Source organism: Branchiostoma belcheri, unplaced genomic scaffold (assembly GCF_001625305.1).
Source record: "Branchiostoma belcheri isolate BF01 breed outbred unplaced genomic scaffold, Haploidv18h27 scaffold169, whole genome shotgun sequence".
NCBI lineage: Eukaryota > Metazoa > Chordata > Leptocardii > Amphioxiformes > Branchiostomatidae > Branchiostoma > Branchiostoma belcheri.
The window spans coordinates 451,207-478,779 of record NW_017803146.1 but is presented as its reverse complement, the minus strand read 5'-3'; the positions used below and the strand labels follow the sequence as shown (position 1 = coordinate 478,779).

The window sequence follows — 27,573 nt, the reverse complement described above, 5'->3', positions numbered from 1 at the left end:
GTACAAATGGTTTTGATTCAGTGGGAACATCACATATACACAGCCAGCATCACATATCACTGCATCACAGTAAGAAACAAAACATGAAGTCAGAGCCTTTTCTTGTCTCCTCTCTTCATAGTTATCTGCCATTCACTTTCCGGTATGGCAACAGGCATCTTTGCCCATTTTCGGCATGTTGACCACTGTCAGAAGGCAACAAAATTTCTTGTTTTTTTCCAAAATCAGGCGAAAATTAATGCGTGCTCTGATGTCATCCATAAAAATTACTTGCAGTGGCCTAATCTCAACCATAGTTGGTGGAGTTCCGCAGTGTTTGGGAGGCCATATTCAGCAATGTGTGACAGGACCTTAACACTCACATCTCCTAGTATATCTTCACAATCAGTTACACCTCACTTGTACAGCTGACTGGCTTGGGATCACAAAAAATAGTTTGCATTTTTAAAAAATTGTCCAGATAACTGATGACAAGCATCAACAAAATGCCAGCCAGAGCTGCCATTTCATAGAAGTGATTTTGGATGAGTACAGTTTTGGATACTTGAGATAATTGTTCAACAAATTCTGACAGGCCCGTGCACAACTTTGTCTACTTCAGATACACAATAGTGACCCTAAGGCCACACCAATTTAATTTCTTGGTTAACGGATTCGCCCGCTTCATTTTTTTCTGATTTGCAAAAAAAAAAAAAAAATTCAGAATCAACTGCAAAATGCTCATATTTTTGCCCTGAACAGTTGAAAACAGTCCTTTTCTTCCTAGTTGTTACAGTTATTCCATCTTTCAATCCAGTAATGTCATTAAAAGTTCAAAATTCATTGTTTAAATTTTGAACCAGCCTGGTGTGTTGCCTTCATGGCTCTGTACCATTTTGGGCCATAATAGGATGCCTAGGCCTGTTTTTATTTGTTTTATTATTTTTTCGCCCGCCCGCTCCATTATATGTCTAGAAAAATCTGTTAACCAAGAAATTAAATTGGTGTGGCCAAAGACATGTTCTACAAGCGTATTTCTTGTGTAGGCCATGTACATATAGGTTAACCAAGAACAAAAAATTGGCAATGGGTTACCTTGTAGTAGAAACAACAAAGCTGTAACAGCATTTTCCGACGATCTACTTCTCAAAAATTGTTCATATTACTCTGACAGATAATTTTGTCACTTGCATACATATATAGATAGATAGATAGATTTATGTATATATATTACATAAGGAGTGTTAGAAGACTGCTTCTTAGTAATTCTTCTTGGCATGGATGTTTGGGTGGTGTTTGGTGAAGGTGAAAGGTTAGATGACGGCAAGCCTGTTTGGATCCTAATGACGAGAAGCTGCGGAGGTGCCGTGTGATACACTGTACCTGTGGGGACAGAGGGAAAGTTACAGTTGTAGTACAAGCTATGGAACATTACATGTATATATATAATTCCAGTGTTCTAATCAGCAAACTTCAATTTTGTTTCCGTAAATAATTTCATCAAACAAATGATTAGCAAATTTCTTTGATCACAACCATTTATTTTTCAAGAGCCGACGTTTCGATGACCGTCTGTCATCTTCATCAGGGCAATTCTGACTGGTTTACTGTGCACTGACACTATATGCTAGATGTTACTTGCAATTGGTGCATAGTGCACTAAAGGTGTTATATGGTTCACAGTGCACTGTTACTTGGTTCACAGTGCACTTCAGCTAGTTTTTACTGTTAACAATGCATTTCCGAATGTAGTGCAATTGTGACATACCTACTAGACATTGTTACATCATAGGGACATATGCGGTTCCAAATTTCAGAATCTAAGTGTTTCTATATATAATATAAACATTGTTAACTAACAATACTGAGCTATCGTAACTACGTACATGTAACACCTCTAGTGCACTATGCACCAAGTAACATCTAGCATCAGTGCACAGTAAACCAGTCAGAATTGCCCTGATGAAGATGACAGACGGTCATCGAAACATTTGCTCGTAAAAATAAATGGCTGTGATCAAAGAACTTATATATTCGTTTACCAACCTGATGAAATTATTTATGGCCCTTAAATAATAATAAGTACAAGTACATGTTTAAGGTTGTTTAATAGCAGAAATGTTGAAGAGACTTACCGTCTTACTCTCTGTACAACGTTGTCTACCAGCGTGTCGGTGATGCCAGGACAGGATTCCTCTGCCAAGGCAAATGCCTCCCTGAGGTCATCAATTGCCAAAACTCCCTCGCCATTCTGACGATGTTTTTCTTTTATCTGTGGAAGTAGAGGAAATGTCATCAGGCACATGTTACTTAACCCTCAAACACCCGAACTTTTTTTGTGACGTTAATGCTGAACGGGGTGCAAATGGACCCCATTTGGTTTCTTTCAAATGTATATTCTTTTTTGCATTCTTTCAGTGATCTTTGCACATATATTGGTTAAACATAGTAAGAGGTATATTTTGGCATGATAAAGTGTTTAAAAATTCCAGCTTATTATCATAATTTATGCAAAAATAGGATGATGCCTGCAGGCATGAAGATGGGGTTGACCTTTGACCTCATATGATTGTCAAATTGTCAAACCTCTGAAAACCTGATGAAGTAATTCCTGAGGTGTAGGTTACTTGACAAACTGCATAATATTAAAGCAATAATGCTTCCTTGAAGACATATTGAGGACATCCGAACAATTTCGTGTGTAGGAAAGTGCAAATACATGGCTGGGGTCCGTTTGGACCCCAGATGGTCTTACATCAGACTTCCGTTGTTATTTTTACAAATTTGTGCCGATCTCCAAAAAAATTCTAGGAGAACTTGTAGAAGATGTTTATCGACAAAGTCATGGGAGGAATTTTTTTTGGAATGAAAAAATTTCAAATAGCACATAAAAATATACGCCTGGGGTCCAAATGGACCCCATTCGGGTGTTTGAGGGTTAATCTAGCAGCAACATCCATAACTGGGGAAATACCCAGGCCTCGAAATTAACATTTCTTCCTATTGTCCCAGCACTGTCCCAAAAATAAATTTCAATTGTCCCAAAGTGAGGACAAACTGTCCCAACCTGGTTTTGGAAACTACTGTATGACGTTAACTTCAAGTCAACTTTATTTTGCTTATGTTCACTCCCAGGCGCACTACATGTACTTCTAGTACTTGCAGAGTAGACAGGAAATTCGTGAGACTTTTCCAGATCCAAAAACTGGGACGTGTGCCTGATAGACAAAGAAGAGCTGACATTTTGATGATGATTATTTTTCTATTGTCCCAAAAATGACCCAAAGTGTCTTTTTAGTTGTCCAAGCCTAAATTTTAGTGGTCAGTGGCCACTGGACCACCTTTAATTTTGAGCCCTGAGTCTTGGTGAAACAGCCTGCAAACTTTAGGCTGGGACAACTGAAAAGGCACTTTTTTGGGACAATAGAAAAATAATCAACATCAGAATGTCAGCACTTCTTTTGTTTATCAGGCACATTTCTCGGCTTTTGTATGGAACCCCCCCCCCCCCCCTCAATTTCCTGTCTACTCTGCAATTATACTTTTATAGTGCGCCTGGGAGTGACCGTGAGCAAAATAAAGTTGACTTCAAGTTAAAGTCATACAATACTTCACAAAAAAAAACAGGTTGGGACAGTTCATCCTCACTTTGGGACAATTGAAATTTATTTTTGGGACAGTCCTGGGACAATAGGAAGAAAAGTTAATTTCAACACCCAAGACTGTTACATCATATAGAAGGTATGGGCCTGGTAGAGAAGGTGTACCAGAATACACAGTGGTCGAAATACTTTTTTTCAGTGCTCTGCAATATTGCTGAAGAGTCAAAATTTTGTTCTGCAATTTGGAAATACTTTCTGCAAATACACAAGCCTTGCAAGTTAATGAGCATGAACTATTGATTGATATGCAAATTAGTGAAGACAAATTTTTGGAAGTCCAAAAGGAAACAAAAGATAAACAGGTCAAGACAAGGTTGATGTAAATTAGTGAAGAAGCTCCTATTGTTTCAGAATAGGAGCTTAAGTGTTGTCTGTCCTTGGGGCTAAGAGCACCAAATCCCAAGTGCCAATTTTTCCTGCTGCAAAATTGCAGATTGTATAAATTTTTCTTCTGCAATCTTGAAAATCTATCTGCAGATTGCAGACAGGTATTTCGAACACTGATACAGGAGCAAAATCATTTGTTTAACACCTAATAGTATTTACTCTAACAGTAGATCACACTCAGGTCTGTGGAAGAACCCCTGACCTACCTGAGTTAATAAAGGCACTATCAAGTCATGGAGACTTCTAGACTTGGGCACTCGGTTGGCAGGAGAGGTTGTCTGTAGGAATACACAAAACACAGAGTCAGTAATTGAATAAAGTAACACCAATGCAGACAAAATCTTTTGGGTACTGGGCTACTGGCCCAACTGTATCTGAATAAAGTTAGACTCAGATCTATACTTAACTCCATTAGTATAAATTTCACACTACTCTTCCAGGACTCCATAGTGAATCACCAGATAATACTAGTTGTAGTATTTGGACCATCGAATGGTTTGTATATGTATGGCAGTGGTATTTGCTAGACAAGTAATTGTAAAAAATCAGTGTCATGCAGCATGTTTTTTGTACAGGCTGGTTTTTATGAATAAACTGTTGTTAGAAACTGTTAAAAAAGATATGCTAGTGTCACGGAAATGAAAAGAAACCTACAGTGGTCCCCACTGGAAGACAGAAGAAAAATGTCCAGACTATGCATGATGTACAAATTGACTAATAAACTGGTGGACGTCCCAACTACTAAGTACATAATACCAGCCCAGAAGAGAACAAGAAATAGCCACGCATTCAAGTACCAGAGTTATCAACTAAGGATTGAGGCGTTCCAGAATTCATTCTTTCCTAGAAGTTCAGAAGAACTATCGCAGAGTGGAACTCGCTGTCACCAAGTACAGAAGGGGCATTGTCATTAAATAGCTTTAAATAATGTCTAGAGTTAGAAGTTCAAGGGTTAGGTGTAAAAAGTGGATCGGTGTGTTACTCCGAAAGGCAGTTATACTGGCTATACAGATACAGATAAAACTGTTGTACCTCTGTCCTGACAGTGTCTGAGTTGGTCTCTCCGTTCTGCTGGGTGTTTTTCACTGATCCAGGCCTGCTCTTCACCGTGCCAAAGTCCCAGTTGGGGTCGTTGTTCTCATTATCTTCATCATCGTCTCCTCTGTTGGACACAGAAAGAAGAACATGTTACATTCTACAATGTCTTCTGTCTGTGGGACCAACCCTGATATCTGGCCGTCTGTGTTAAAAACCAGCCTGGTCAAATCTCCAAGCAGATGTAAGGATCTGACTCAGTCTCAGTGTCTTATGTCAAGGCTCAAAATTCATTTTTGGGAATAGGTGTAACGGTGCACCATATGAAAAAAATAAGTAGAATGTCAGCAAAAACTAATTATGTTTCATTTCTAAATAACTGCTTGTTGTGAGGCTTGGTACTAGTTATGAAGAAGGAAAAGAACTATAACAATGATACATTGTATTACATTTGTAGCAGACCATTTTATACATCTTCAATGCTGCTAGTTGGACGAACAAAAAATGAAAATAAGATTGACGTGTGTAATGTATCAACCCATATACACCCACACGACACAACCAACTTTACTGTCTTTGATGGTATAATCAGGTGAATTTCAAACCACACAACTTAATTTTATGGATGACATCCGCGCGTGCATTGATTCTCGCCTGTTCTCAAAAAAAAAAAAAAGATCACGTCCCCCAAGGCTCTAACCTAGCTGTAGGCCTGGGTAGTCCATGGTAGTTAGCGACAATAGGGAGCTGGTGGTAACTCTGGAGGACGTCACCCAGGCTACAGAAGCTGCACGACTCAAAAACTCGCATACGCACAGTGCCGATTCATAAATCCCACCGTCATATACGTCGCTGTGTACTGCCGCAAATTCACAATACCAGCTTTTGTATTATACATCATCCCTGTGGTTTAGTAGCATTTTTATTACTAGCCGGAATTTGTTTTTATTTGACCGCACGCAATAATTTGGGGGTCTTCGGAGGATGTCATCCATAGAATTAAATCAGTGTGGCCTAATTTTGAAGAAAATGCACATAAATCATGTTAATACAACAACCACACAGACAAGCTGAAAACAGACCCTACACCTTTAGGGATGGAGTAAAGAGCTCTATCACATACTCTCACTAGAAAAATACATTATAAGTTATGTATGCCAGGCAATACAGAAGCTTGTTTCTGCAGGCAATGTGGAGACAATGAAATGTGTGTTCAATGGGCAGGCAATAGAGGAAAAAAAAAGAAGAAAAAAACAGAGGACTGATACTACACTTTTCAGGCAGAGAGAGGGAAGAGTCAGGCACACGACAGTCCAGAAGTGTGGAGGAGGTCTGGTAAACCTCCTGGAGGGGACACTTTGTGGCCGACACATTTTCTGTGGACTTGAAAATGTTCCAGAGACTTTTTGCGAGGGGGTTGAGACATCCCGGGCTGGAAGGGACTGTGTTAGCCACAGACATGTATGCACTGTGGGAGAGACAGCAGGGAGAAGGTTAACGCTACAGTACAGATCTCTTAGAACTTCCCTTCTGTACACCTGCAAGTTTGTTTGTTTGTTTGTTTGTTTGTTTGTTTGTTCGTTTAGGATCTCCATTAGTGTGAATTTCACACTACTCTTCCTTGAGTCCATTAATAATCAGATAAGTATTTGGACCATCACACACTGGGGCATGCCCCTACTCTTTTTTGAAAGGTGTGGTGGGTTCTTTAACGTGCGTGGGGTGTGGCTCTCCCCAAACACGGGACAGGTGCATTTAACGTCCTATCCGAGGGACGTCCCTAACCAAAGCTAGGTACTCATTTACACATGAGTGAAGTGGGGAAAGTCGTGTAAAGCGCCTTTCCCAAGGGCACAAGATCGGTGAAATGGGCAGGGTTCGAACCCGCGACCTCAGGGGTGTGAGCCGAACACGCTACCGACTGCGCCACATGCCCCCACAAGAAATATCAAAGAAATTAATAACATGCATTAATTCCATAAGAAGGGAAGTTAATTGAGATCTGTACTTCACAAAACTGATGAAGAAAGAAAAAAGTATGAAGAGAACATGGGAATGGAACAAAGCCAACAAAAGAAAGAGCTGAAAAGAAAAGCAGGACTGGAGACATGTGGAGTGGAGTGGAGAAGACGTACATTGACTCATCGTCGCTATTAGAATCGCTGTCCCCGTGTCCTTCTGCCTTCCATCTCTTAAACGTCTCGATCAACTCCACCAGGAAGGACGTCTTCTTTGCTGTGCGGATGAACTTGTGCTTGAGCAGTTCTTTTGCTGTAGGTCTCTGTTTGGGAAAGTACAAAATAGTATTGTGTTAGAAAAAACATTTAGGCCACACCAATTTAATTTCATGGTTAACGGACATTTCTACAAAAATAATGGAGCGGGCGGGGGAAAAAAATAAAAATAAAAACAGGCCTAGGCATCCTATTATGGCCCAAAATTATAGGAGCCATGAAGTCAACACACCAGGCTGTTCAAAATTTAAACAATGAATTTTGAACTTTTAATGATACCACTGCATTGAAAGATTGAATAACTGTAACAACTAGGAAGAAAAGGACTGTTTTCAACTATTCAGGGCAAAATATGAGCATTTTGCAGTTGATTCTGAATTTTTTTATTTTTTTGCAAATCAGATAAAAATGAAGCGGGCGAATCTGTTAACCAAGAAATGAAATTGGTGTGACCTCAGGCATGAGGGTGTTATAGTCAGGAGTTTAGGCAAGAACACTAAGACTAAGGTACAAAATTCCATGAATTGCTACATTGTCATTGCCCTTTTATTTATTTATCTTCTATAAACAAACATATATACATTGATGAATAAACAAATGAAACCTTCCTTTGCAGTTTATACCATTGAATTATTGTAATTGTGCTTTTGAAATTTAAAGGTTTAATAGCTGCTGTAAAGTTTAACAGTCATATCTTGCCTTTGCTTTCTTGATGTCTGATTATGATACTTCCAGGGAAAAAAAACACAATGTCTTTGTAATGTCCTGCAAATTTACCTTGGATGCGACGATCTACTTTCATAGATTTTTTAGTTTGGGAACACTGAAAGTTAGTCTAGAGCCCAGACATACCATATCTACCTTAGAACACCATTGTTAAACCTCAGCATCTGAACTCTAAAAAATGACTTACAAAAAGTTGAACTTTATTCCAACACACAGTTTACAGAGAGATCAAATTTTCAGCGACCACTGTCGCCTTCATCAGCCTTCACTTAATAGAAATGGTGGACAATATAAACTCCCTGACACTTTAGATCAATTGCTTACGTCACTTATCAGTAAAGTCTCGTGTGAATAAGGTCACGTTTTTGGAAACCGTAACTCTCGCGAGATCACGTTGTGAAGTGATTGGTCATTAATTATCCTGATGAAGGTGACAGTGGTTGCTGAAAATTTTATCTCTCTCTAAACTGTGTGTTGGAATAAAGTTCAACTTTTTACTGTGATTACTACCAACACAGATGAACTTTACAGGACTGACAGGACTTACAAACTTGGGGTCTTTGTTCAAGCAGGACTCCACAAAGTCCTTGAAGGATTTGCTGTAGCTCCCTTCCAGCTGTGGCGGGTTGTTCTTAGGGATGAGGAACAGAACCCTCATGGGGTGCAGGTCAGAGTTGGGAGGCTCGCCCTTCGCCAGTTCTATTGCTGTGATGCCCAGGCTCCAGATGTCCGCCTGGAAAGTCAAGTTCAGCATTTTCATCAGGACACAAACTTGATTTGATTTATTGAAATTGCAACAGTGAAATACACGTGGGACACACAGCGTGCAAAATACCTGGTTGCCCAGTTGCCCCAGGCAACCAAATTTTACTTGGGGCAACCTATTTTTTAACCACTTTCACTTTCACTTTATTTATTTATACAGGAAATTGCGCTCAGGTCATTTGACCTGTTTTTCAGACAATCCTGTTTTTTAAAAACAACGCAATACATTCACAAACCAAGGTAGCCCAGTGTGCTACCTGAATTTTAAGAACGCCACCCCCACCCCCCCAAAATCATGCCCACTTAGCTTGCACCATTGTATCCGGCAGATGCTTTTTAATTTTAGGTATTAATGGCTATTACTAGTATCAGTTAACTAAAGGCTGCTAGAAATATTGTCAAAGGCTTACATTGTATGACATATTGTATGTAACATAACTTAACTTGAGGAAATAAGTAACTTACATGTATAGGTGGGGCAACCTAAAATTCTGATGGGCAACCTAATTTTTGCCATAGGTTGCCCAGTGAGCAACCTGGTTCAAAAAAGTATTTTGTACACTGAGTCTAGTCTAGTCACCACAAGTCAGAACCTACCTTGGAGTCATAGGCAGACTGTTTGATAACCTCCGGAGCCATCCAGAACGGTGTTCCTACAAACGTGTTTCTCTTGATCTGGGTGTCTGTCAGCTGGCCTGCAACTCCAAAATCTGCCAGCTTCACGTCTCCATTCTCCGACAGGAGCACATTGGCAGCTGGAACACAGCACAACCATCTTTACTCACATATTCTCCCTCCCTATACTCTGTATACAGGGCTTGAAACACACATTTGGAGCTGTGCACCCAATTTTTCCTGTGGGTGCACCAGGGCATAGTGATGCATACCGGTTCACTGGACTTGGATCCGGACTTGTAAGAATGTTTAGGTTCAAGTAAAAAAAAACCTTAAAAAAAGTCAAGAACCGAGTCCGGACTTATTACCATAAAAGACCATTTTCACATACCCCTTTTCTTTCCAAACCACCTAAAACCTTCCGTAGATTGTAAAATCTTTGCTGCAAAATGAAGAAAACATTGCCATCGGACATCGTCAAGTACCGGCCTCCATGTTATGTGGCCAAAGTCTTGCCCATAAAACATTGCAAGGTTGCCAACATGCAATTTTGTATATGCCATGGGTTTAGGTCCGGACTCGTCTGAACCTAAACCTCTGGACTTGAATCCGGACCTGAACCTAAATGTGGGTTTAGGTACACAGCACTACTTTGGGAGAATGTTCTGAATGTGTGACAGACTTAACGTTCTCCTACACACATTTATAGTTCTCCTCCATACCTTTGATATCTCTATGAAGTTTCCCCTCAGAGTGAAGATAGTCCAGCCCCTTCAGGATCTCACGTAGAATTGTTGCGATAAAGTGTTCTTCAAACGTACCAGCCTTCATCTGAAAAACACATGGGGCACATGAGAAGAACAGAAATGGCAAACTTCATCTAAATTTTTCTCATTGCCCATATTGCTTTGCGTTCTTAAACACACTCACTGACAGTATACTACATCCTCTGAGCTCATGCACAAATCAGCAGGAACATACATTGTATATCGGCCTAGTTTTCATACATTATAGATGGAACTAGAGAAGTAACATTTGCAAAGCAAATGCATAATGTTTACCTTCAGACATGGTCTGCTCTGTTAATTCTTACTCAAACACATTCGCATACATGTACAATATGGTGACAGGAGTAGAGCACACAATGAAATTGCAACATTATGTAACCCAACACCAGTCACCATGGTGACAGACAACAAATCATGTCATTGGTCAGGTCAGAGGTCACTGTTTGGAGAAGAAGAAGAAGAGGAAGAAACTGCGCAAAAACAAGATGTTTTTCTTCGGTAAACACAACTACTTATCACTTACCAAGTCTAATGCTGATCCTCCGCCCAGATACTCCATTATGATCCACAGTTTTGTGCCCTGGTAGAGAAAAATCATATCAGACAAGGACTTGTACAGACATACATGTATAAGCAGTCATTCAGTAACATCTACTGTGTTCACTTTAGTTTATGAACACCACTTGAAAAATAATCATGTACTTACTTAGGATGACAAGCATGTTTGTCTTTGCTACAGGCACCATATGAATTATGATACAGGGCTCGAAATACTGTGCATGTGCACCTCAATGCACCTAAATTTGGAGCTGTGCCCCCAATCTATTTCTCTGGGTGCACCAGTGCACCCAAATATTTTTGTAGGTTTACATTTTAGATGTCAAATGTATAGTAGTATGCAACATATGTATACCTGCAGGGCACATTGAAAAACGCCTTAGTGGCGATATGTACACCCTGGGTAAACAAATAAAAACAAACAAACAAACATCTCCTTAACATCAAAGTGTCAGAAAAATAATAAAATCATTGTTATAGTACTTTTCTTTAGAAATGAAACATAATTAGTTTTTGCTGACATTCTATTTGCTTTATTTTATGTGGTGAACCCCCAAAAATTTTTGTTCACCCATTTTTTTAGGTTGGATGCACCAGTGCACCTATTCCCAAAAATGAATTTCAAGCCCTGTGATATCTTAATAATACAGTATCAAACTTCCCTTTTCTGTAGTAAGGGATTCATAGTAATAAGCATATATTATTTCGTATGAGTTTTGATATTTATGTTGAGCTAATACATTTATCACATGTACAGTAAGCACCATGGACATAAGTTACGTTAAGGCCACACCAATTTTATTTGTTGTTTCTCGGATTCACCCTGTCCTTTTTTTTTCTGATGTGCAAAAAAAAAAAAAATTTTTATGTTTCAAATCAAATTCAAAATGCTCAATGAAAGACATATTTTGGGCGCAATGGTTGAAGTTTTTCAATGTAACAATGCAACTTTGTTTCACTAAAAAGTAAAAGTTCAAAATCTATTGTTTTAATTATAAACCAGCCTGGTATGTTCACTTCATGGCTCATATTGAAACATTTCCGGCTATCCAGGGTGCCTTGGCCTGTTTTTTTTTTCCTGTGTCCCTTCAGATTTTTTCAGAAAAAATCTGAGAAACAGCAAATTAAATTGGTGTGGCCTAAAACATGTTTTGAGATGCTGTTACCTTGAGAAAAGATCCGAAGTACTTGGTAACATACGGGCTATCACACTGACTAAGAACTGTGATCTCCTGCTGAATGTCCTCTATCTCATCTTCAGCCTCCTCCAGGTCGATGATTTTGATGGCCACAACTTCCTTGGTCCTGTTGTCGATGCCTTTGAACACTTCTCCAAACGAACCCTTGCCGATCCTCTCCAGTTTGGTGAAGAGAACCTCAGGGTCTGCCTGGGTGTTCTGTGGGGAACAGCAACAATTCAGAATGAACGTAAGAATGTTAAATTAATACTGTACATATAGAATACAACACGTATTCCGTATCACCCAAGGTACCAGCCTGACCATGCATCCCTCGGCCGTCAGGCGATCCGACCCACGGGAGGACGATGCAGAATACACCGTGTTATATTTTATTTATGTCATACTCACCCAACAAAACATGCCTTTCAATTTGCGAAATGAGTGAAAATTTGGTGTCCCTAAACTAAAAAATGCAACAACATCAATTCCAATGTCCGAATTTTGTATTCGACTTTTCGAAAGGGGTGCACGCTGTTAGGGCGAAACGCGCTTGAATCGTTCTATAGAACATTTGGAAGCCCGGCCGTACGCGTTAAGAACCTCTGGACCGTACTGCTAGTTATGACACGGGCCGAAAGAACCCGTTTCGAATGTAATCGCGGCCCAGGTAAGACATAAATGTTTGTATTAATCTTTGCTTGCTGGTAGCTGAGGTTGGAGTTGTGTGCACGCAAAATAAAGCTATAAGGGATGGTACTCCACAGGCTTCACCCCTTTACCCATACTGCTTTGCATACCTTCTTGTCCCTCAGTCGAACTTGCCCAAGTGACCACCTTTGAAAGGCAGCAATTTGGCTATTAATGACCGCTTCTTTTTCCCAAAAAAACTTATTAACTTGAGTATAATTGGGGACTTGTCTAAGCTGACTTGTCCAACATGACCAGACCACAACCGGCACTATTTGGGTGCATGAACCAATCTCTGCCTATGACGACCACATCATTTTTAAGCATGTCAGAAAAAGTATCTCGATGATAACTAGTGAGAAATCTTGATAGAATTGGCCAATTTGTCATTGATTTCAACATCATGACAGTCTTTTTGCAATGCTAACAGTAAACTTGGTGCCGGCTGAATCACTTTGGGTCAACTGGGCGCAGTCTGTGGTCAAATGGGTGGAGATTTCGCTGTGGTTTTCTTGTCCTCTGACCTCTGTCCAGTGTTCTCACTAGGCCTTTTGAGCATAGAGGCCCCCAGTACTAGTATGCTGTGATTTGGACCCCCTATGCTGTGATTTGGACCCCCTATGCTATGATTTGGACCCCCTATGCTATGATTTGGACCCCCTATGCTGTTTTTCAACCAGTAGAGGGGTGTTTTTGAGGGGAGAACTTATATAAATCTTATATAACTTTAGAATGAAGCCAGGCTTTTAGCTAGGGGGTGTCTTGGGTGTCTTTTGGACGCCCTGTAATGAAAATAACAAGAATTTGGACACCCTACTTTTTTGGTAGGACACCCTAAAGACACCCTATTTTTCCCACTCCCAACCCCTGCCATGCACACATGCCTCCCTTCAGCCTTACTATATATACAAAACTGATGTTGTAACAAAGGAAAAACTTGGCTGAGGTCTGTATTCCTCAAAATGTGCACCTCAAAATGCAAGAAGTAGTGTTTGAGAGCATTACGAATTTCAAAAAGCCCCCTAAAAAGCTTGTAATTGTGTCGCTCACCACGCGACTTCGGTGTGCATAGCACACAATTAAAAATGTGGACACCCAACAAAACAAGGAGAAGTCGTAGACATCGTCCCTCCATGAAATAGCTTGTTATTTTGTCATCTTTTGGTGTATTTTAATAGAGATATTATGAGTCAAACTTTGTTTTTAACAGCAGAATGATAGATGTCTATAAATGTCTATCCTTTAAGAATTTTGTTGTGGCACTTCGTATTGGAAGGGGTTGCCCAAGCTGTCATGTGCAATCGTTTAGTGTCTTGTTACCATGTTTTGTTTGAGGTCAATGACCTCTCAAGCACCAGATGACCCAGTTCCCTGCTGAATGACGATTAAAGATAAGATATATTTCCTGCAGAAATGGTCTAGAGGTAAAAATAGATTGGCCTGACCTGCCAGCTGGAGGTATAAACAAAAACACTCTGTGCCAATTTGGGGTCAAACAGACCATCCTATTATGAAATAGGGGTGAAAATGTGAAAATCCTTTTAAATAAGCAATGCAAATCTACGACAACCTGCTAATGCACGCTAAAACGCAAAGACAATCAGCATCTACCCACATACCAAAAATGATCGCCAACCATCCACCGGGTTCTGAGATCATTCAACGCAAACAATCTGACATTGAGATAGCAATTCCGGTTCAAAGCAAACAGCTAGGGGGCCCAAATTTACATCACTAAACCATTGTAACCACAACTACATGCTACCTTAGCATCGCACACACAGACCATAACGTGCCAACAATAGAATAAAAAAATTAAACTGCAGTACCAAGGTCAATCACCAGGTGCTCAAAGTCAACCTACACAATCTCCAAGGCCCCATCCATCAATCTGCCAAATATCATACAGTTCCTTCTCACCGATCTTCAGATATCAGACCAAACATGAAACGGAGTAAAAACAATACCCCCCATTTACATGGAGGGTAAAAATCCTAGCTAAAAGCCTGAATGAAGCTGTTACAGTGTAACAAAGGGGCAAAATCTGCCCCTCATTAAGTAAGAAATAGTATCTCTGGGGTTTATGAGTTTCAACATTTTTGGGATGAATACCAGACCCCCTACTGTGGTCATATTTTTGGGACTCGATGCGTGACTTGTGCTACGAAAGTTGCCCTTCTGTACCTTGAGCGATACGGAATACCCCGTGTTGTATTCTATACGCTATATTCATTAAACAATATTTTGCTTGGAATACACATCGTTCATATTTCATTTGCTTTTCTTGGAATACACATTCATTTCATTATCATGTACAATGTTTGTACTATCATATGTATGACTGATGAGGAAGTATTACTACAAAATGTATTAGTAGTTTGTTGGAAACACAAACACTAAGTCTTAATAGTTGTTATACTTATAGTCAAAATATTTTTTACATTTTAACTTAATACACTTATTGTGAGAAAGATCAACAAGGTTTTTTGAGCATCAAAAAGTTTGAAAATCGTGCCAGAACAAATCTGCTTGAATTTGAAAGAAGACAACTTGTCTTAAAACTTATAAAAGACCACTTTTCATCAGTTCCCTGGGAGGTCATTTACTGTAGACGAGTCTGACTGCACACGCAGTGTTTGAAATACCTGTCTGCAGTCTGCAGATAGATTTCAAAGATTGCAGAAGAAAAATTTATACAATCTGCAATTTTGCAGCAGGAAAAATTGGCACTTGGGATTTGGTGCTCTTGGCCCCAAGGATAGACAACACTTAAGCTCCTGTTCTGAAACAACAGGAGCTTCTTCACTAATTTACATCAACCTTGTCTTGACTTGTTTATCTTTTGATTCCTTTTGGACTTCCAAAATTTTGTCTTCACTAATTTGCATATCAATCAATAGTTCATGCTTATAAACTTGCAAGATTGTAGTATAGAGGCTTGTGTATTTGCAGAAAGTATTTCCAAATTGCAGAACAAAATTTTGACTCTTCTGCAATATTGCAGAGCACTAAAAAAGGATTTCGACCACTGACATGTGTATTAGTACTTCTTGTGCATTGCCATGATGGTTATCAATTTTAATGATAAACATGTAGTAACAAAATGTGAAGCAAAGAACTGCAATTTGTTAATTCGTTTACTTTCATGAAGACTAAATTTTGGTGACAGTAGGGGAAACGGAAAGTGTTATCGCTGTGTGTGTAGTGTGTAGTTATTATAGTACAGTACTAATTCATGTACTGGAGATACATGTATATTCTATTTGTCATCACATGTATTTTGCAGTTACCGCATAACGATGTGAATGATTATGTTCCAAGAACATTTTAGTTTACACTTTTTACAGTATTTTTTCCCTTTTTTTTTCAAGTACAGTATTAGCACACATGACCTGATACTGATTGTAAATGGTTGAAATATAGGAGAGAAACTTACTAACACCAATTTGAGAACAAAAATTCCTGATTTCATAGTCATCAGATTCAGATACACAAGACTGACAAAATATTATCCACATTGATGGAACCTTGCAACTGGCCATGGTGACCTAAATTTATCTGTTCTTTCTACTTAACTGTGAAGTTAACACCATAAATTACCCACAACCAGATACTAATGAACAGATTCAGTGAACACAGTGTCTGTCACGTTTTTCTGAACCGGTATTTTGCTACTGTATTTTGCTATAGTTTGTAGTTAGGTTCGTTTGTATACTAGTATTTTGTGGCATTATGCTACACTACTGTAAGTGTAATTACTAACGTTAGTCAACAACTCAGGTTTTTTTCATTTTCGTATTTTTGTGTGATAAATACAGACACCAATACTGATCTGATAGCCAAGACAACTGTTAGAATCCATAATCACACAAGACTCACCTGATTCGGTAGATGTTCCATCATCATTTTGAAGTTCTCTCTTTCTTTCCCGACTCGCTCAGACCAAAATCTTTCCCCTCAACAACACACTCGAGTCGTCTGTTCCTTCGTCAACTTCCGAGCGGCTTCAACCCAAAATCTTCGCGCCGAGGGAAAAAAAGACAACCTTGAACCACTGTCTATACCTATGGAGTTTCTAGGAATAGTTTCGTGTGGTATCCATTGTGGTAAACATCGTAGTAGAGGCGAACAGTGCTGAAAATGCCGTCGTTTTGCAGTACTAAATCTTAGTTTTCACCACAGCAGCCATCTTGGCTTGGTTCAGGGTGTGGCGCACACTAAAATCCATCCGCCATCACAAAATAGTCCCACATTTAGTACTCCTATTCTGTCAAGTTAATGTTGTGTAGGGTACAATTCACATTTTTATAAGTCACATATAATCATTTTTGTAATGTTTATAGACCGTATACCAGCAACTGTCAACTAAAAGAAGTGAGTTGCCCACAACTAAAAGCATTGGACGCGGAGTAATAGCAATTCGGCAATTTGATATCGTAGGCGTGGTGGTTGAAACCATTTTGCTGTTTGAGGGTGGCTGCCTCCGTCAAAACTTCATATTTTTCTTACAGTAGACTATATGATAAAAGACAACGTGATTTTAGATTTACTTATAAGGTTTTTAAAATGTATTTTGCATGTATAAGTATGTTTACTTCCAATCTACTACTCAAAACTTCTGTCAGTTCCAAACGAAACCCCCGACGTGTAATGTGTAGCCGCCTATGACGTCATTTGTATAAACGTCGTGGTATATAAACTGGGCGGCGTAACAGCGTCACGCACAAAGTTGGCAGCGGGAAGGAGACGTGGGGAGTTTAGGGTCATGCAGAATTCTTACTCCTAGCAATAACTCAGAAACTGTGAGAAAATAAGAGAAACAGAAGCATGTCATTTTAATATTCAAGTTAATTCTCTGCTGCCGAGTGTCATAAGATAAGGTCACACCAATTTAATTTGTTGCTTCTCGGATCGCCCTGTCCATTTTTTTTCTGATTTGCAAAAAAAAAAAAATGTTGGTTCTAAATTAACTGCAATATGCTCAATAAACTGACCCCAACTGTTAAAAAAGTCATTTTCTTCCTAGTTCTTAAATTAAGTTTTTAAATGTAACAATGCAATTTTGTTTTATTAAAAGCTCAAAATCTATTGTTTTGATTATAAACCAGCCTGGTATGTTCACATCATGACTCATATTGTAATATTTCCGGCTATCATGGAGTGCCTTGGGTTTTTTTTTCGCCCTGTCGCTCCTGATTTTTTTTAATCCGAGAAACAACAAATTAAATTGGTGTGGCCTAAGTTACAGAAAAATTTTCTGTGACTGTCCTTCATGTTTCATGGTCTTTGTTAATAACAATCGTTTTAACCTCCTTCCAAATATTTATAGACGGGTCGTTCGAAATCTTCTGCCATTTCCCGATCATTGGTTACATTGGTTATGTTGTCGTTTCAACTTAAGGCATTGGTTAATTCACTGATGATCTAAGCGTTTGACTAAAGCAAAGGCACTAAACACCACTAAATACACAACAAATAACGGAGTAGCAATATGCATCGAAATGCATATAAAAAAAAAAACAGACCATGGAGGTACAGTATTTTCAAATGTCTTACAATATGAATGTTAATATATAGCTCTAGCCTGACAGCTGCCGGATGGGTCTTTGTGACCGAGCGGTATACAGTATATGAAAAAAGTACTATTATCTTCATGAACTGAAATATACAAATCATTTGATATTAAGATTTAACTTTATAGTCCGTAGAAGAAAAAATATCGTGGCTTTTTTTAACCTGTGGCATTTAATTTTATTTGCACGACCACAGTAATTCATGTCACACAGAAAAACAAACAAGCGAGCCCTGATTAAAGATAGTTTAAAAATAATTTTTAAAAAATTCCAGAGCTTCCCGACAGGTTCCATGCTGTGACTGAAATTTTATATCATATGATAACTTTATTTGTGGCCAACATCAATGGTATTGATAACAGAAAATAAATTTATGATCATTAATCATGACTTTTCCTAAAGCATTTCTCTAAACAAAATACCACACAAATACCGAACAAAACAAAGTTTTAAATTTGTCTGAAAAGAAATACGGTTGTGTGGACCTCACTCAATTTCAATTTATTTATTTAACCAGTAATGTACAGCTCAGGCCCGGATTTTGGCCTGCTTTTCAGGTAATCCTGGATACACATAAAAATACACACAACAAATACACAGTACATAAACAATTACTAAATACAACATCCTAAACATCAACAGTGTCAAGTCCTGCACCTAATGATCTGTATAAAAGTCGGCTCCAAATGATCTGTTTAAAAGTCTGAGAAGCCCTGATTCTAATGATTTGTTTAGCTTCAGGGCACTTACTAGTATTTAGGCAAATATGCCGTTAAACCAGTTCTGGCTCCAACCCTTGGTCATGATCACGGTCCGGCCCATGAATTCTATATGTCCAGATTGAAGTTTCTGGGATTGCAAACTTTGAGCTATAATTATAAGGGGGTATATGGATACTCGCTTTCGATATGTATTAATTAAAGACAGCACGATCTGTTTGGACAGTAGATGGCCCGGCCCAAATCGGTTACTAGTACTCTCCAAGCAGAGGTTTGGGGTGTTTTAGACTTTTTTGATCAGTGTTTCTTTTTTCACTGGAATTTTTTTCATCCCCAAAAAAAATTCCAGTGCAAAAAAAAACACCCCCATAAAAAATAAAAACACGCCAAAAATAACCCAAAACCCAAACCTCTGCTTGGAGAGTACAAACGGGCGAGAAGTGCTCCCAACTCTGTCATTTTTTTTCGTCACAGCGTTTCCTAATTCTGATGAGATAGATTGAAATTCTCTGTACAGCGCCCCAGCAAAGAAACTAAATAATTTCATTCATTATTTCATCTAACGTTATACGTACACCGTTCGACGGTCGTTTGTGTGTCTGAGCATGCTATATCGCCGGTAATTGACTAATATCCATGATGTAGCTTGAAGCCCCCAAAACATAACACCTTCGGGGGAAGGGGGGACCGGGGGTGACTATGACATAACTATCTCGAGCTCAAAAAGGAATTAATAGTTTCATTTCCTTTTTAGTTTTTGTGTTTGTTTGTTTGTTTTTTTTTTAGTTTTTTTTTTTTTCTTTTTTTCTTCCCAACCGGACTGGTCGTTTCTCGGATTTTGAAAAAAAATTGAAGACACAAGGCGAAAAAAAAAACCAACTAAAAACAGGTCTAGGCATCCTATTATAGCCCCAAATGCTACGATAGGGGGAATAAAGTCAACACAAAAGGCAAGCTATAAGTCCGCCCCCCAAAATCGCTCCCCGTCAATATTTTTTGGGGGAGCAGCTAGCGGACTTGTACCTAGCTAAACAAGACTGGATTTCAGGCTAAAAACGTACATGTAAATACGTAAACAGGTCATCGCTAGATAGTAGATCACCTGACTGACGTAGCCCAGTATGCCAAAGGTCCCTAATATAAATGACCGTTGACCAAAGAGGGTAAGTGGAAAGACCAGTGCTCGTGTAGGACTAAGGTAACCGTAAATACAGATTGGTACGGGTATAGGCCTTTTCACCGGGAAGGGTAGCACTGCAACGTGGCCTAGCCACCAGCCCACCCTTCGGTTTCCAGAAACCCTTTACCGTACCACGGATCAGCTGGCATGGGTCATCACAATTCACATGACTCTTACTACTACATTACACTCCTCGCCAGCGTGCACGTCTAGGTTTCTACACTTGCTTGCAGTGGTTGTTTTAACTTGCCCTACACTGTTATAGAAAGTAACCAGCGGAAGAATGGACAGTGTTGTGAACGTCAGAAGTCTGGTGTTGGCCGGCGTGGCCACAGGCGCTGCTGTGCTGGGCTATCTGGCAGGTATATAGCCTAATGTATTCATAAATCTCAGAGCAGATCTTTCGGCATGGGGACTCTTGACTCCGGCTTATATTTAGCATTACCCTCACACTCACAATGCATTTATTAATATGTTAAAGCCCGATTCAAGAGTCACCGTGACCCTTTCGGTGGCGACAAGACAAGAGTCACAAGACAGTGTCTTTTTTAGTTAAATTATAGACAACAAAAAAGATCTGCTTTGAAAGAATTCACTAGGATCTGCTTTATGATGGGAGATACTTTTTCACATTGGGCTAAGGGTAGGGGTCGAAAACGAGGCGGAGGTCACTGGAGGTCACCGGAAGTGCCGTAGTACGCGTGACGATGAACAGCCACGCTGCTATTGGACAGAACACTGGACTGCTACTCATATGCTTCAGCAATACCTCAGTTTCGGTAGTGTGGGGAGGGCTACCTGCGTCTTTCCCTCGATTTACGTGCAAAAACGTCAACTTTTACGTCTATATTCACTGCGTTTGTGTGGCTCTTACCTCTGGGGACAAGGAAAAGCACAGTTCAGATCATATTTGAGGGGATTTAAGCTCTGGGGACCAGGTAACACTCCATATAACGTTACATGTAGGTAATGGGGACCAAATTGGTTATCAACGTTATATTTTGTGTGGCTCTTACATCTGGGCTCTTTTTTTAGCTCTGGGACTAGGTAAGGCAGCTAATACAGGAAACATTTGCACCGTACAAGTAATAATTGCACGGCTGTCAGGTCTGGGGACCAGGTGAGGCACCTTACCGGTGAGTTACGTGTATTTCCTTTGACTTGGGTTGACTATGGACCAGGTGAGGTACCTTACAGGTGAGTTACGTGTATTTCCTTTGACTTGGGTTGACTATGGACCAGGTGAGGTATCTTACAGGTGAGTTATGTGTATTTCCTTTGACTTGGGTTGACTATGGACCAGGTGAGACACCTTACAGGTGAGTTACGTGTATTTCCTTTGACTTGGGTTGACAATAGACCAGGTGAGGCACCTTACAGGTGAGTTACGTGTATTTCCTTTGACTTGGGTAGACTATGGACCAGGTGAGGTACCTTACAGGTGAGTAGAGTAATTTTTCTAGACTTGGGGACCAGGTGAGGTTCCGTACAGGTGAATAGAGTTTATTTTCTAAACTAGGGACCAGGTGAGGTGTCGTACAGGTGAGTACAGTTTATTTTCTAGACTGTAGACCAGGTGAGGTGCCGCACAGGTGAGTAGAGTAATTTTTCTAGACTTTGGGACCAGGTGAGGTGCCGTACAGGTGAGTACAGTTTATTTTCTCTGACTACAGATCAGGTGAGGTGCCGTAAAGGTGAGTAGAGTTTATTTTCTAGACTTGGGGATCAGGTGAGGTGCCGTACAGGTGAGTACAGTTTATTTTCTAGACTTGGGGATCAGGTGAGGTGCCGTATATGTGAGTAGAGTCATTTTTCTAGACTTGGGGACCAGGTGAGGTGCCGTACAGGTGAGTACAGTTTATTTTTTAGACTTGGGGACCAGGTGAGGTGCCGTATATGTGAGTAGAGTCATTTTTCTAGACTTGGGGACCAGGTGAGGTGCCTTACAGGTGAGTACACTTTATTTTCTAGACTTGGGGACCAGGTGAGGTGCTGTTCAGGTGAGTACACTTTATTTTCTAGACTTCGGGACCAGGTGAGGTTCCTTGCAGGTGAGTACAGTTTATTTTCTAGACTGTAGACCAGGTGAGGTGCCGTACAGGTGAGTAGAGTCATTTTTCTAGACTTGGAGATCAGGTGAGGTTCCGTACAGGTGAGTATACTTTATTTCTAGACTTGGGCATCAGGTGAGGTGCCGTACATGTGAGTAGAGTTTATTTCTAGACTTGGAGATCAGGTGAGGTTCCGTACAGGTGAGTATACTTTATTTTCTAGACTTGGATCAGGTGAGGTGCCGTACATGTGAGTAGAGTTTATTTTCTCTGACTGTAGGCCAGGTGAGGTGCCGTACATGTGAGTAGAGTTTATTTTCTAGACTAGGGACCAGGTGAGGTTCCGTACAGGTAAAAAGTTGCTCTGCTCTTGGGTTTAAGGACCAGGTAAGGTACCGAACAGGTAATAATTGCACGGCTCTTAGGTCTGGGGACCAGGTAAGGCACTGTGCAAGTAATATATGCACGGCTCTTAGATTTGGGGACCAGGTAAGGCATCGTACAGGTAATACTTGTGCGGCTCTTAGGTCTGAGGACCAGGTTAGGCACTGTACAGGTAATATCTTAGGTCTGAGGACCAGGTTAGGCACTGTACAGGTAATATTTGCAGAGCTCTTAGCTCTGGGGACCAGGTAAGGTACCATACATTTGCATGCGTGCATGTGGCCCCTTTTTATCTGGGGACCAGGTAAGGCACTAATGTATAGGTATATTTGCATTGTCCTTTATCTTCAACTAAGAGACTATACAGGTAATGTTTGTTCGTAATGGTTCATAGCTCTTGAGACCTGGTAAGACCATACACTTCAGATACGTTTGGTCTTTTGTACCTAATTTTTGGTTATTGACATCTCTGTATATATATACTGCTGGCCTAGATTATTTCTCTTTTTTCAGTGCATTTGCCAAAAAGGAGAAACTGATCACACAGCAGGAGCTGGAGATGTCTATGCATCACATTCTGGAATTCTTGGAAGTGCCAGCTTTACTTCTCAACAAGAACATGAATGCTGAACCCTGACTTATGTTATATTAATTCTGAAAGGTTGTTTCACCAAATGGTAGAATAACTAGAACTTAGTAGAAGTAAATTGTATGATGAGCTGCACAAAAATTCTGCATTTGTTTGTTTGCTTGTTTGTTTTCTATTTGTCTGAGTCGCATGTACATGTATAACAATATTTATAAAACTGTTTAAGGCCATACCAATTTAATTTCTTGGTTAACGGCTTCGCCTGCTTCATTTTTTCTGATTTGCAAATAAAAAAAATTCAGAATCAACCTCAAAATGCTCATATTTGCCCTTAACAGTTAAAAACAGTCATTTTCATCCTACTTGTTACAGTTATTCCATCTTTCAATGCAATGGTATCATTAAAAGTTCAAAATCCATTGTTTAAATGTTGAACCAGCGTTTACTTCATGGCTCCATAATAGGATGCCTAGGCCTGTTTTTATTTTTTTATTTTCGTCCCGCCCACTCCATTATTTTTCTAGAAAATCTGTTAACCAAGAAATTAAATTGGTGTGGCCTAAGGCATAACATTTTATAGTAACTAGATTCATTACCTCTAGTACCTCTGGACATTTCCCGTATATTGATAATGCATTGTATATTATTTTTAGCACAATTCAATTATTATTAAAGCTGAAAATACACCTTTTCACTCTTGTTTCGATAGACTTTTATTTTCAGTGTAGTTCAAGTCAGTATACAATACATGAACTGCAAATACACAGCATCAAAATCATGTATCCCGCCATAATACTTGAACGCACGCCTGTCATTAACAATCCCAGTACTAGTAGTGACCGAGTAAAGACTAAAACGACTGTAGAATGAACGGTCTGTGCAGTTTGGAGGTAATGTACTTGATGGAAAGGACAGCCTTAATCGGAAGTTAATCCGTTTAGGACTTTTTCCATGGTTGCACTCAAGCTTTCTTGAGGAACGTAAACCTTTGTTTTAAAAAGTTTAGAGAAATCTATGCTTTCATGGCGCAAATTTCAACTGAAAATGACTCGATGACCAAATACGGTATCAGATATCTGGAATGAAAAACAGTTAATATGAATATGGTGATGCTGGCATCTGTATGCTATATGGCCAGTTTAACTGCCCATTGGCATAATGGTACATTACATTAGATAATGCTGGAGAAAACTAGAGTTTAGTAGCCTGATACCCTTTCTGAGGCAGCAGTTTTCCTGGGTAGCATTTTGAAGAGAGATTGTCTCAAAGATCAGGTCATCCAAGTTAAATTTTACCAGGTAAAGTACAGTACAGGTGACGTAGGTGTGTTCTGGGCACTAAAGATCAGGTAAGACCAGGTAAGGTACCACACAGGTAACATAGGTGTGTTTCTGGGCACTAAAGACCAGGTAAGACCAGGTAAGGTACCGTACAGGTAACATAGGTGTGTTTCTGGGCACTAGAGACAAGGTAAGACCAGGTAAGGTACCGTACAGGTAACATAGGTGTGTTTCTGGGCACTAGAGACAAGGTAAGACCAGGTAGTGAACCCAAGTCAAAGGAAATACACGTAACTTACACGTAACTCACCTGTAAGGTGCCTCACCTGGTCTATTGTCAACCCAAGTCAAAGGAAATACACGTAACTCACCTGTAAGGTGTCTCACCTGGTTTATTGTCAACCCAAGTCAAAGGAAATACACGTAACTCACCTGTAAGGTGCCTCACCTGGTTTATTGTCAACCCAAGTCAAAGGAAATACACGTCAGTCACCTGTAAGGCGTCTCACCTGGTCTATTGTCAACCCAAGTCAAAGGAAATACACGTCAGTCACCTGTAAGGTGTCTCACCTGGTCTATTGTCAACCCAAGTCAAAGGAAATACACGTAACTCACCTGTAAGGTACCTCACCTGGTCCATAGTCAACCCAAGTCAAAGGAAATACACGTAACTCACCTGTAAGGTGCCTCACCTGGTCCCCAGACCTGACAGCCCTGCAATTATTACTTGTACGGTGCAAATGTTTCCTGTATTAGCTGCCTTACCTAGTCCCAGAGCTAAAAAAAGAGCCCAGATGTAAGAGCCACACAAAATATAACGTTGATAACCAATTTGGTCCCCATTACCTACATGTAACGTTATATGGAGTGTTACCTGGTCCCCAGAGCTTAAATCCCCTCAAATATGATCTGAACTGTGCTTTTCCTTGTCCCCAGAGGTAAGAGCCACACAAACGCAGTGAATATAGACGTAAAAGTTGACGTTTTTGCACGTAAATCGAGGGAAAGACGCAGGTAGCCCTCCCCACACTACCGAAACTGAGGTATTGCTGAAGCATATGAGTAGCAGTCCAGTGTTCTGTCCAATAGCAGCGTGGCTGTTCATCGTCACGCGTACTACGGCACTTCCGGTGACCTCCAGTGACCTCCGCCTCGTTTTCGACCCCTACCCTTAGCCCAATGTGAAAAAGTATCTCCCGCTTTGAGATCTTCACCCCAGGGCCTGGTTTGTGGAAAGAACGATCCAGCCCGGAAGACGGAAAAGGGAGCCTGGCCGTGCATGTCAAACACTGAAAGGGCTGCAAGAAGCAACGTCATATTAAGTAACGTTCCTGGTAATTTCAGATTATGGCATTTGCACTTCACGCTACTTACATTACGTAATTGTACCACGCTATGTAATGTTACTTACAGCATAGGTTTGAAAACCCTTCAGTCTAAACAGTTATTTTCTTCATATGACTTTATATCTGACACTGTGTGTACTGCCTGTAGGAAGAAGAGCGGGACAGTCGCAGTCTTTTAAAAGTGACTTTGGTGGAAAAAGTAACCCACTGGTACAGTATGCCATAAACCACTCACTCCGAGAACACCCCTGTCTTCACAAGCTTAGACAGGTAAGGAACAATTAGGGACTGTACGATATTTACCAGGGAGGGGGGCCCGGTCGTCCGGGGGTAGCGTAAAAAAAAATTTCCTAGGCCCTCCCCCCGGCTCAAAAAATTTTTCCTAGGCCCTCCCCCCGGCGTGAATCACAGAGAGTGAAATTTCGTATGGGGAGGACAACATTTTGATTGAAAATTTTCCCCTCCCCCCTCAGAGGACCGGCCCTCCCTCCCCGGTAAATATCGTACAGTCCCTTACGTACTCCAGAAGTGTGGAAACAAGATTTCAGTCATTAATAAGCTCTAGCTGTTGTTGTGTACACTTTATTTATTTATTTGTTTATGAAGTTTTACCATGTACAATGTGCACTGTGGATGGCATGGCGAAACAGGTGTTTCTGACATGAAATACCTTTTTAAAGCCGCCATACCAATAAGATGACAATACAAAAAGTAATCAAATCACATAATACAATTTGAGAAACAAATGAATATTTTTATTTATTCCAAAATTGCAACATGACAATGCAACATGACAAATGAATAAACTTAGAACTACAAGGCAAGTCAACTTATTAATTATTAACATTGTGAGAGTTATTGATTCGAGACAACAAATAACGACATTTATATAGCCAGCTGTGATATCACAGCTGTTAGCGCGGTCTTGTGGCCAGACAAGTAGCGCAACCACAAGATAACTGCCTCGTACAAGGTTGCTCTAAACTGTAGGTTTGGCAAAATCTGTTGCCAATTGCAAATTCAATTTGTTGCATAACTTCACACAGCACACTTCAGACTTCACTTTTTACACATTATCTTTGGAAAGGGTATCAAACTCTCATTACCCTTGTAACAGTGGGGGGTTTATAGGCGCTACCAGCTGACCCGGCCGACGGGTCTAAGACCTTTTAGCCGAACTGTCAGAGCGTGATCGGCATGTGGACTGGTGCTAGTGGGTTTGGTCGTGGGTTCGAACCCCGGCCCGGGACCAGGGTTTTTTATCTGTTTCTACTGATCACTCCTCCTGTTTCTTACACCCTTTACAACAATTTTATCCTTAAAAGGAGGTTTAAAAGGAACCTCCTTGCAATGATAGAATGTGATATCACAACCTAACTGCCTGAAACCTATCGCTGAAATATTGCATGACCTTATTGCCTCCAAGTCTATTCTATATATTGAATACATGTACTTTAAGTAAACTATATATCTTCCATATGATGATTAAACCTTGAAGTGTGTGTTCCAAAGTGTTGCTTTAACCCCTGATTATCTGTTGTATTAAGTTACATAGAAGAGAAAAGAAGCTTAAGGCCACACCAATTTAATTTGTTGGTTCTCGGATTCGCCTCTTCATTTTTGTCTGATTTGCAAAAAAAAAAAAATTCTGGTTCTGAGTCAACTAAAAAATGCTCATATTTTGCCCCCAACAGTTGAGAAAAGTCCCTTTCTTCCTAGCTCTTACAGTTTTTCCATCTATCAATGCAGTGGTTTCATTTGAAGTTCAAATTTCATTGCTCAAATTCTAACCCAGCCTTTTGTGTTGACTTCATGGCTCTTATCGAAGCATTTG

At 40.0% G+C, this 27,573-nt stretch overlaps 2 protein-coding genes across 2 annotated transcripts in view; one reads left to right on the top strand and one right to left on the bottom strand.

The window, feature by feature from the left end:
• Positions 1 to 945: 945 nt before the first annotated feature.
• On the bottom strand, positions 946 to 16,918 carry LOC109466546 (serine/threonine-protein kinase 25-like). The gene is made up of 11 exons (XM_019764279.1): positions 16,497 to 16,918; positions 11,916 to 12,146; positions 10,715 to 10,771; positions 10,126 to 10,234; positions 9,386 to 9,543; positions 8,571 to 8,756; positions 7,199 to 7,344; positions 5,061 to 5,190; positions 4,235 to 4,306; positions 2,115 to 2,251; positions 946 to 1,362 (listed from the first exon to the last, which is right to left on the bottom strand). The coding sequence occupies exons 1-11, from the start codon at positions 16,521 to 16,523 to the stop codon at positions 1,320 to 1,322; spliced, it is 1,296 nt and encodes a 431-aa protein (XP_019619838.1). The 5' UTR covers positions 16,524 to 16,918; the 3' UTR covers positions 946 to 1,319.
• A 3,362-nt stretch (positions 16,919 to 20,280) lies between these two features.
• Positions 20,281 to 27,573, top strand: part of LOC109466547 (catechol O-methyltransferase domain-containing protein 1-like) — a 14,089-nt gene continuing 6,796 nt past the window's right edge. The window contains exons 1-2 of the mRNA XM_019764280.1: positions 20,281 to 20,451; positions 25,888 to 26,009. Coding sequence (XP_019619839.1) covers positions 20,373 to 20,451; positions 25,888 to 26,009 — 201 coding nt within the window. The 5' untranslated portion in view covers positions 20,281 to 20,372. The remainder of the gene's footprint in view (positions 20,452 to 25,887; positions 26,010 to 27,573) is intronic.

Bases quoted from the DNA above. Each gene is read 5' to 3' on its own strand.
- LOC109466546 (XM_019764279.1), bottom strand. From the start codon at position 16,523: ATGATGATGGAACATCTACCGAATCAG. The intron at 9,544-10,125 runs GTATGGAGGAGA...GCTGTGTTCCAG, and splicing joins ACTTCATAGAGATATCAAAG to CTGCCAATGTGCTCCTGTCG. The intron at 7,345-8,570 runs GTAAGTCCTGTC...TTTCCCAAACAG, and splicing joins TGAACAAAGACCCCAAGTTT to AGACCTACAGCAAAAGAACT.